General features: G+C 39.3%; 1 protein-coding gene across 1 annotated transcript; it reads left to right on the top strand.

The window, feature by feature from the left end:
• The first annotated feature begins 6547 nt into the window (after positions 1-6547).
• LOC118987369 (sterile alpha motif domain-containing protein 9-like) lies at positions 6548-9972 on the top strand. The gene has a single exon (XM_037046485.1). It carries the CDS (start codon positions 6571-6573, stop codon positions 9970-9972), a length of 3402 nt encoding a protein of 1133 aa, XP_036902380.1. The 5' UTR covers positions 6548-6570.
• The last annotated feature ends 1688 nt before the right edge of the window (positions 9973-11660 follow it).

Here is an 11660-nt window from a genome sequence, read left to right as displayed (position 1 = left end):
CCTAGTCCTTTGACACACAGACATTGCTAACTCAAGGGTTTTCAAAGACCCATTAGTTTTAACTACTCTAAGAAAAGTTATTTATCAGATAAATTTTTGGTAAGAAGCTACTATGTTCTGGGCACTGTAAAATAGTGAACAAAATGCACAAAACTTCTCATTCTCAAGAAAAACACAGAATAATGGATGGGAAAGACAATAAAGACAAATAGGTAAAAATATATGGAACATTTGCTTGTAATAAGACAGAAGTAGATTTTTGAAGCAGAAGAGAAATGGGAAATATTGGGAGACAAGATGCAGTTTTCTGTAGGTGGGCCAAGCAGTGCCTCTGTGAGAAGGTGACATTTGATAAGAGACCTAGTGCAGTGCAGCCATGTACCACGTGGGAATCCAGGGACATTCCAGGGCAAGGAAACAAGCGCAGTGCCAGAGCAGGAGCAGGTACTGCCTGCAAGGAGCAACCAGGAAATCAGGGGGCTGGGCCTGATTAAGAGAGAGAAGTAAAAGTAAGATGGGGTAACAGGGTGCCAGGTCCTGGAAGGCCTTGAGTTCACAATGAGCTTGGCCTTCACTCTGAGTCAAGTGGAAAGCCACTGAGAGGGACTGAACAGAGTATTGTGTGTTATTTACATTCAAATAGCACACTCTGGCTGCTGTGTTTAGAAGTCACAAGAGGGAACAAAAACAGCAAGAGGGAAACTAGTGAGGGGCTACTCCTTCAACCCAGGAAGAGGAGAGGGAGGGTTGGAGCAGGTGGCGGAGGTGGGGATGGTAAACTGTGGTCAGATGTGGGACGCGGTTGGTTTGAAGATACAACTTACAGGATGTGTTCCACATTGAACATGGAATGTAGAAGAAGAGAAAAAGAAAGAGTGTTGGCAATATATTTGTGGTTGCTTATTTATTTTATTAAAATATTTAATTATAGAAGAAATGTGCTAGGTGAAGGATGTTCCTTTCACTGTTCTTTCAAATCTTCTGCATGTCTGAAAATTCTCATAGTAGAAAGTTTGGGGAACATGTGTCCCATAGAGTGTTCCTAAGCAACAGTCTAATGAACTCTATTTTAATTTGCCGTGACATAATTTTTTTCATATAACAGATTCTCAAAATATACATTCTCAGGCAAAACTAGAAAAGGACTGGGTATGTTCTGTCTATATCTCTACTTCCTTGTAGGTGCTTTCCAGAACACGTCTTGCAAATTCTTAAGGAAAGGCAACTAATCTAACAGCTCCAGATCAAAGAACCTCATGAAGACTTATTTCAAATTGCCGATAAATAAGGTGGAAGTTTTCATAAAAGCCCTGTTAAGTTTCTAATCATTAAACATATATGTTTCTTCAACTTTCTTTAAAAACTGTCTTTGAAAAACGAATCAGAACTATAAAAATGAATATAATTTCGAGTGTACATAAAGTCTTTCTGACACAACAATTATGAAAGGAATGAGAAATATCACTGCTCTCACGTACATTTTGAAATGTAATTTACACTGACTGCAGAATTCTTTTAAAAAGAAACATTCCCACAAAGCAGGGGCAGAGTGTTTCTGGGGGGTGGAGGCTCTAATGATGAGGCTAGAAGATCCAAGTAAAACACAGATCAGAGACAATCAGGAATTGAAACCTAGTGAACTGGGTAGAAAATCATAGCCAAGCACAGCTATGGCAAACTCTGTCCTATTATGTAATGCATGATGGTGTCAAAAGTTTACATCTGGTTAAAGATTAAGCTCTCCAAAGTTTAATTATTTTATTTAAGGCTTTCCTTCATAACTAGCTGGCACAGAGACTATGTGAAGAAGAAATACATAATTTTAACCTACACTTTGTGAAATGAAACCCACTAGCTTTGTAGCTTCAGTTCTGAGTAACATCAGAGCAGGGCGCAGGCCTTCTGGTCTCCAGCCAGGTTTGCAGGAACCCCTTCCTGGAGATAAGGATTCCTGCCAGCCTTTAGGCCCGGCCTCCTAGAGAGGCCTGGGCTCCTTTGCTTGCCCTGCTGCTTTGACCTACAGGATTGCCCCAGAGAGAAAATTAAAGTTCTTAGGACACAGATTCTGAAACTTAGTACTCATAAGGAGAACTCTGGGATTAAAAATGTTTCCAGAGCAGAATAGAGCAGGTAAGGTGGAGGTCTTCTCCTCAGGTCCACCCAGAGCAATACGTTTGCCCATGTGAAGAAGCAGAACAACACGTAAGACAATTCTGGTTCTGGTCTAAATCCCCTATACCATGAATGGGAAAACAGGTTGGCTGAAAGGAGACACATTTTAATCATGACTTCCTTTTCCTAATCACAACTGTTCTCCCTTTATTTACACTAGGTAGCTTATTGACCAATAAAAAGGTCCCTCATGTTCAAGAACTATTCGAACACTTCAGGATTTGTATCCAATTAGATGAAGTCCATAAAAGGACTTTGTAAGCCTCAGGACGGTGAATTATACTAAACTTCTATATAAACATTAACAAGTCATCACCCTACACTAGATTAAAGACAAGGATTATGCCAGGGAATTCTGTTAAAACATTACTGAAACCTTTTTGCCCAAATCATTGTCACTTTGAATTAAACACATGCTCCCACCAAAATGGATCATAGACCATATAGATGCTCATATGATTGAGAGAGTAAAAAATTCATCTAAAAGCATTACCAAATATATAATAGCTTCAAACTATTATGTATCCTGTCAGCTCCCATCATAGGGTTGGGCAGCTGAAAAATTTTTTGATGTTATGAAGGGCCTTTGTCTTTGAACAATGTGGGAATCTATGAAATAAGGTAAAAAGAGCAGTTTGGGTAAGACAGATATAATTTAAACCATATCTGAGAAAAGTGCTTCCATCTTCCTGGTAGTTACCAGCAGAATTTAAATAATAAAGAAAATTAAGAGGGGAAACTGTCTCCCTGTGAGGGCACAGGCAAGCCCTTCTACCATCTCCACATTCATTCTCTGTGTGTGTGTGTGTGTGTGTGTCTCTGTCTCTCTCAATCTCTCTCTCTCTCTCACACACACACACACACACACACACACAGAGTCTCTGGGCATGTAGTGGCCAATAAGCAGGAAATCCTTCATGTGTTGCTTCATGTAGGATGCTGGAGTGTTCTGGCTAAGATAAGACACTGCCTCAGTTGTGAACAGAATAAGTCTGTGGGGAGTGATAAGAACATCCCCCGAGGAAAGTCTATTTGCACGGAGCAGCAAGAGGAGTGAGTGTAGCAGAGGGTGATCCTGAAGCCCCTACATGTCCAGTTCACTGAGGGCCTAGAATAGAAAACCCTGTATGAGAAACATGCTCATTCAGGGACTGTGAGTGAGACAGCAAAAGCTAAGGAGGGATATTAGGGATCTGGGGCTCAGGTTGCTGTAATGTGTCTGATGGATGAAAAACATGTGCCTACTAACTCTTCTTTAAAAGAAATTACACTCCTTTCTCACCCATTATGATCATCTGACTCAGAAGCTGGACTTGGTCCTGGTGTAATGGGTGAAAAAACAAATATATTTCAAAACCACAATGAGATAGCACCTCATATCTATTAGAATGGCTATTATCAAAAAGACAGGTAATAGCAGGTGTTAGTGAGGATTTGGAGAGAAGGGAACCATTGAACACTATTGGTAGGAATTTAAATTGGTATAGCCACCAATGGAAAACTGTAGGAAGGTTCCTCAATAAAGTAAAAATGGAACTACTATATGACACAGCAGTTCTACTCCTCGATATTTATCCAAAGGATAAAAAACACTCTTACAAAAAGATATCTGCACCCCAAAGTTCACTGCAATGTTATTTATTTTGTCTTTTATTGATTCTAGAGAGAGGGTAAAGGAAGGAAAAAGAGAGGGAGAGAATCATCACTGTGAGAGAGAAACATTAATGAGTTGCCTCTTGCTCAAGCCCTTACTTGGGACCTAACTCACGATGTAGGCAAGTGCCCTGACCAGGAATCAAACTGGAAAATTTTGGTTCGTGGGATGATACTCCAACCAACTGAGCCACACCGGTCAGGGCCACTGCAGCATTATTAAAAACACCCAAAACATGGAAACCACCTAAGTGTACACTGAGGGATTAATGGATAAAAAATACGATACATACAAATAATGGAGTATTACTCAACCATGAGAAAGAAAGAAATCCTGTCTTTTGTGACAACATCGGTAGACCTTGAGGCATTATGCTAAGTGAAATAAATCAGACATGGAAAGGCAAATACTGTATGATCTCACTTATATGTGGAATCTAAAAAAAACCAACAAACTCATAGATAACAGGTTGATGATTGCAAAGGCAGGGGAAATGTAGATGGGCAAAATGGGTAAAAGTAGGAAAAAAGAAATTTCTCAAGTCTTTTTTTCCATAGGTAATGCTAACTCATGGATTTCTAAAAATACAGTTAAAGCATTCCACCACTGTAAAAATTTTAATTTCTTCAACAACTATTGACTGAATACTTATTTTATGTCACTCCTTAGTTATTCATCAGTCAACAAAAAGCAAAAATGTCTGCTCTTCTGGATGCTCCAGTTGCCGGGACTGAGGATAAGAAAGATAACTGAATAAAATACACAGAGTGTAATTTTTTAAAAAATGAAGCAGGGAAGGGTAATTGAAAGTGCTGGAGGAAGGACTGAAATTTTAGAAGGATAGCCAAGAAAGACCTTACTGAACTTGAGTAAAGGGCTGAAGTAAGTGAGACTGTGAGCTATGTTTCTGGAGAAAGAGCATCCCAAGTAAAAGGAATGGCTACTACAAAGACTCGACACAGCAGCATGCCTGGAATGTGTGGGGGACAGCAAGACAAACTGGTGGCTGGAGTGGAGGGAGTGGAGTAGGTGGAGGTCATGAAGATAACAATAAAAAATATGGAATGGGAATATCATGTAGGATCTCACGTAAGGACTTGTCTTTTACTCCAAGTGAGATGAGAAGTCATTGGAGGGTCTGGGGCAGAATGACATGATCACACTCAAATTTAAACAGGATCATGTTGGCTGCTGCATTGAAAATAAATTTGAATGGATGGGGTATGAGGACATAATAGGGGGTGAGGAAAAGTGAGAAAGTAATAGGATCAATGGGTTAAAGGTCTTGACGATAAAGACACATTAGAGTTTGAGCACTAACAGTAGTGAGTGTAAGGGGAGGAGACGGAAGTTAAATGTTTGAATCCAAGATGATGGAAGGACTGTAAACTATTGATGATTCTATTAGTTTCCTAGGACTCCTGTAACAAAGTACCACACTGAGTAGCTTAAACAAGAAAAAATATATTGTTTCAGAGTTCTGGATGCTGGATGTCTTCAAGATCAGGGAATTGGTGGGATGCTTCTGAGGGCTGTGAGAAAAAATGTGTTCCACGCCTCTCCCCCAGCTTCTGGTGGCTTGGTAGCAACCTCTGTCATTCCTTGGCTTATAGAAGCACCACCACAATCTCTGGCTTCATGTTCACATGGTGTTATACTTATCTATGTGCCTCTAGGTCTAGATTTTGCTACCTATCAGAGAGATGCAAATTAAAACCACAATGAGATACCACTTTACACAGGTCAGAATGGCCATCATCAACAAACAACAAATGTTGGAGAGGTTGTGGGGAAAGGAGATCCTGGTTCACTGCTGGTGGGATTATAGACTGGTACAACCACTATAAAAACAGTATGGAATTTTCTTTAAAAAACTAAAAATGAATATGCCTTTTGATTCAGGAATTCCACTGCTAGGATTATATCCTACGAACCCTGAAACACCAATCCAAAAGAACCTATGCACCCCAATGTTCATAGCAGCACAATTTACGATAGCCAAGAGTTGGAATCAACCTAGGTACCCATCGGTAAATGAATGTATCAAAAAACTATGATACATTTACACAATGGAATTCTATGCAGTAGAAAGAAAGAAGGAGCTCCTACTCTTTGCAACAGGATGGATGGAACTGGAAAGCATTATGCTGAGTGAAATAAGCCAGGTGTTGAAAGACAAATACCATATGATCTCACCTTTAACAGGAACCTAAACAACAAAACAAACATGCAAGCAAAATATAACCAACAACACTGAAATAAAGAACAGGTTGACAGGGACTAGAGGGGAGAGAGCAGGGAATTTCAGGGCAAAAGAGGAGGGATTCACAGGAACAAGTATGGAGGACACATGGACAAAAACTAACTAGGGTGGAAATGGGAGGGAGGTGGGGAGCACTGGGATGGGTGGGCTGGAATGGGAGTAAGAGACAGAAAATTGTACTTGAACAATAATTTTTTTAAAAAAGAAAAAAAATAAGGATACAGGTGTGTCATTCAACTACGCAATTACAAAAACTGCTAATTATTTTGTAATCACATTATAATCATCCAGAAAATAAGGACACTAATTGAAAATATAAAACAATTAAAATAAGTAGCAAGCAGTATAAGAATTAACCTTGAACAATGTTGTTTATGTGGGTTTTTATAGGTATAACTGACCCTGTGCCTTCAATGATAAACTACCATACTAAAATACTTCCTGTCTTACTTTTTCCAAGGAAAGAAGCTGCAGCTCTGCTATGGGTGAACAACTAAATCTACCTGAAATGACCAAAGACTGGAACAAAGAGCACGTGAAACAGTGGGTAACCAAAGACCTTAAGATTGAGGAAAAATATGGACAGATTCTGTTCCATGAAGAAGTGACAGGATTAGTCCTGCAGGAATTAACTGAAAAGGACCTTAGAGACATGGGGCTACCACGGGGCCCAGCACTTCTGATAAAGAGAGCATATGACAAACTGAGTAGTGGTCACCACAATTCTGGACAAGCAGATCACAGACAACCCAACAAAAAAGAACACCAAAAAAAGATGCAACAGCCACAAAAAGAACAGGAAAAATCAATGTCATCCAGTATGGATCATAATCTCAGCAAGACCAGAGATAACAAAGAACAACAATCAGTTCTTATGAAAGAAAATGTATTAAATGAAGTAGCAACCACAGAAGACAAAAAAAATAAGAAGCCAAAACCTGAGCAGTTGACGTGTATGCCACATCCCTTTGATCAGCCCCAGAGCAGCCATTGGTACATAGAACATTACCTTCTACCACCTGAAACAGGACCAGGCAATCTCATAGACCCCATTCATGAGTACAAAGCCCTCACAAACACAGACACAGGCACAGAAAAGGACATTAAGATGAAATTTAGCAATGAAGTCTTCCGATTCACATCAGCTTGTATGAATTCACGTGCCAATGGCACCATCCATTTTGGGGTCAAGGACAAACCCCATGGAGAAATTGTTGGCGTGAAAGTCACCAGTAAAGCTGCCTTCATTGACCACTTCAATCAAATGATCAAAAAATATTTTGAAGATAGTGAGATCAATGAAGCCAAGAAGTGCATTCGGGAGCCAAGGTTTGTGGAAGTCCTCCTCCAGGACAATACACCATCTGACAGGTTTGTCATTGAGGTAGATGTTATTCCAAAACACTCTGTATGTAAAGAAAAGTATTTCTACATTATGATGCAAACCCATGAAAATGAAACATGGAAACAAAGTGAAGAACTTTCACTGTTTGTGAGAGAAGGGGCTAGCACTAAGGATATCCGGGCCAATGTCAAGCAACGGGATGTGGAATTCAAAGCATTTTTTAAAAAGCTAAAGTCACTAGCAGTATCTAGAAAAGAAGCTGAAGAAAAGTATGAGGCCAAGGCAAATAAGAAGGAGAGTGAAGGACAAAAGCTGGTTAAACTTCTCATAGGAAACCGAGAGTCACTGGATAATTCATACTACAATTGGTATATTCTTGTAACAAATAAATGCCATCCAAACCAAACAAAGAACTTAGACTTTCTAAAGGAAATTAAATGGTTTGCTGTGTTGGACTTTGATCCTGAATCTGAGAGCAAGGGGGTGGCCAAAGCTTACAAAAAAACCCGGGTAGCAAATCTTCACTTTCCAAGTCAATATGAGGAAAAGACAGCTGCCATAAGGGAGAAAATATCTCACCTAAATCTTTATGATCAGCCCAGCTGGATCTTCTGCAATGGCAGATCAGACTTGAAAGAGGAGAGCTATAAGCCCCTAGAACCACATTTATGGCAGAGAGAAAGAGCTTCTGGAGTCAGGCAACTGATTTTATTTCTCACAGATGAAAATCTCATGACAAAAGGGAAATTCCTGGTAGTGTTTCTATTGCTGTCTCCAGTACAAAGCCCAGGAGACCCACTCATTGAAACCTTCTCTGCTTTCTACCAAGCTCTCAAAGGAATGGAAAGTATATTGTGTATCTGTGTAAACTCCCAGATTCATCAACGATGGAAAGATCTACTACAAGCCAGGTTGACAATTGCAGATGAATTAGCAGACCACAGTGTTTCCACTTTAAATTTAGAATTGATAAACAGTACTATCCTTAAACTGAAACCAGTCACTCAGTCATCAAGACGGTTCCTGCCATCCCGTGGATCTTCTTCCGTCATCTTAGACAAAAAAGAGGAGGATATCTTGACCGCACTGGAAATTCTCTGTGAAAATGAGTGTAAAGACACAGATATTGAGAAAAACAAATCTAAGTTCCAAGAATTTAAGAAAACAAAAGAAGAGCACTTTTATCGAGGTGGCAAAGTGTCCTGGTGGAATTTCTATTTTTCTTCTGAAAACTATTCTTCAGCCTTTGTCAAAAGAGACAAGTATGAAAACCTTAAAGATCTGATACAGTGTTGGGCAGAGTCTCCTAAACCATTATTTGTAAAAGTTATCAATCTCTACCATCATCCAGGCTGTGGGGGTACTACATTGGCCATGAATGTCCTCTGGGACCTAAAGAAAAACTTCAGGTGTGCTGTGTTAAAAAACAAAGGAACTGATTTTGCAGAAACTGCAGAACAAGTGTTCAAGTTGCTTACCTACAAGGCTACCAGCCATCAGGATTATATTCCTGTACTTCTCCTGGTGGATGATTTTGAAGAACAGGAAAACGTCTATATTCTACAGGACAGGATCCATTCCATTTTGGTAGCAAATGGTTTGAGATATGAAAAAACACTGGTAATCATCTTAAACTGTATGAGATCTCAGAATCCTGATCAAAGTGCAAAATTAGCAGACAGTATTGCACTAAAACACCAGCTTTCTGCCAAGGAACAAAGAGCTTTTGAGGCCAAACTTGAGGAAATTGAAAAGCAACATAAGAACTGTGAAAACTTTTATTCCTTCATGATCATGAAAGAAAACTTTAATAAATCATATGTAGAAAATGTAGTCAAGAATATCCTAAAAGGACAGAATATCAACAGCAAGGAAGCACAACTCTTTTCTTTCCTGGCTCTACTCAACTCTTACGTTACTGATTTTACAATTTCAGTGTCACAGTGTGAAACATTTTTGGGAATCACATGCACTCGTACTCCCTGGAAACCTGAAAGCATAGAAGACAAGATGGGAACCTACTCAACACTTCTAATCAACACAGAAGTCACCGAATATGGCGGGTATGCAGGTGTGCGCATCATTCACCCTCTGGTTGCCAGTTGCTGTCTCAAAGAGCTGGAAAGGAGCTACCACTTGGACAAGTGTCATATTGCATTGACATTATTGAGAGAGAATTTATTCTATGATTCTGGAATAGGAAAAGATAAATTTCAACACTACAGGCAAACCCTTCTGCTTACAAAACAGTGCAAAGAGTATGTAGATGAAACAGACACTTTGTTTTCTCCATTAATTGAAGCTTTACAGAATGATGAAGTCGAAAAGGTCTTGAAACAAAGAATTGTTCCATTCCCCCCAAATGCATACATTTGTCAGGACTTAGAAACACATTTGTACATTAAAGAGGAAGACTTTGACACTGCTCTGCATTGGACAAATGAGACCAAGAAAAAAGCCCCTAAAAATTCCTATGTCTCAGATACACTTTGCTGGGTATACAAATGTATAATGAAGTGTTGCCATCATCCCTTCTGACATCTTCTGGCTTTCCTAGTTCTCTTGTTACTTGAAAAATGTGTTTTTTATATTCTTGTCTGTTATATGTCTTACAGTCTATCAAAAATGGCCTCCAAGTGCCTATCTGATAAGAATATTCCAGTATTCTATACAGAAGGAATATCCTGGACCTCTTATACAGACATGCTTATTGCATATTAGGGGAAAACCTTGCCCTAGCCGCTGAGGCTGGCCTGATTGATTGCCAGTTTGATTCCCAGTCAGGACACATTTCTGGGCTGTTGGCCAGGTCCCCAGTAGGGGGAGGGTGAGAGGCAACCACACATTGATGTTGTTCTTCCTCTCCTCCTCCCTCCCTTCCCTCTCTCTAAAAACAAATAAATAAAATCTTAAAAATAAATAAATATTTTTTAAGAAACTTACCCTCATCAGGCCTACAGCAAAAACAAGTGGTACCATGCCAGAATCAGCTTCCTGGCTCTAATTGTTGTAAAGTAGATACAAAAAAACAGACTTTCAATCTTCAGCATCTCCAAAACATTTGGTGGTGTCACTTGACAGGAGAATGTTAGGCAGGACAGATAGCAACCTAAAGCAGAGAGGGTCAGGGAGACATTTCTCATTAATTCAGCAGTCCTGAGTCTGGTCAGATAAGATCCCAAGGAAAATCATGACAGTGCAGCAGGGTAACCCTTGAAAATCCGTGTGTGTCATTTCCACTATCTGGGAAAGAAAGCCTTTGAAACTGTATATTAATCCCAAGGTCAGTAGAGGAGAGGAAGAGGGGGAACCTAGAATCTGTTTACAAGCATAAAAGCCCTAAAATACCAGTAGTTGGGGCATTCAGACCAGCTGGGTGCATGCTTGCAGCTTCTTCTCAAGTGTATTTCATAAATAAACTTGCTCTTTCATTACTATACAAGTTATGTCTCGGCTCACTTCTTCTCTTGAGTGAGACAAGTACCAAAGTTCAGGAGCCCCCTAACTTGGGTCTCCCCAGTAACACACTTAAATTCCCGAATTTACTGACATTGTTTCTCTAATGGTTATTCCCACTCTGTACACAACCCAAAACACTCTCATTTCCCTAAGTCCACTTAAAAAGTTAGCCTCAGTTACATATATTGATATGTACTTTGTCCATTTGTATTTATAATTCATTTCAGTATGTTCACAAATAATAGTTCATGTACAAACACATGTATTTATTTTAAAGTACAGCTGGAGTATAAAAAATGGCTTCACCTTATAAGCATAAAAATAAAGTTTGATTCAGCAACTTACCAGGATTTTCCTGAAAACTTTCTCTTTTTATATCAAAAACTTGAAACAGTTGTTCTTAACCTTCATTTCTTATTCCTCTTCTGGTGGACAGCAGACACTGTAAAGAGCCTTATTTAAAAAGTAAGTCATGAGTTGTGAAGTTTTCTGTCTCCCGATGCTTGATGCTCTGACTCTGGGAGACCTGCAGGCAAAAGTGAAATGGAGAAGCAGAGACAAGCAGTTTCTCTTTCACTTGAGACCATATTTATTTGAATGTGAAAGAATGTAAAATTCTTGAAAATTGACATCTCAAAAATTATCAACAAATTTGACCAATTGCTTAGAAACTGTTCACCAGACAGAATTTTAAGTCATAAGAATAAGAAACTGGCCAGGGAGTGGGGTGGGGGAAATCTACAGAAAAAAGAAATCAGAAATACCAA

Source organism: Sturnira hondurensis, unplaced genomic scaffold (genome assembly GCF_014824575.4).
Source record: "Sturnira hondurensis isolate 20B ecotype Veracruz unplaced genomic scaffold, ASM1482457v3 Scaffold0005252, whole genome shotgun sequence".
NCBI lineage: Eukaryota > Metazoa > Chordata > Mammalia > Chiroptera > Phyllostomidae > Sturnira > Sturnira hondurensis.
Note: the sequence above shows the minus strand (reverse complement) of the source record. Positions and strands in the feature narration are given on the sequence as shown.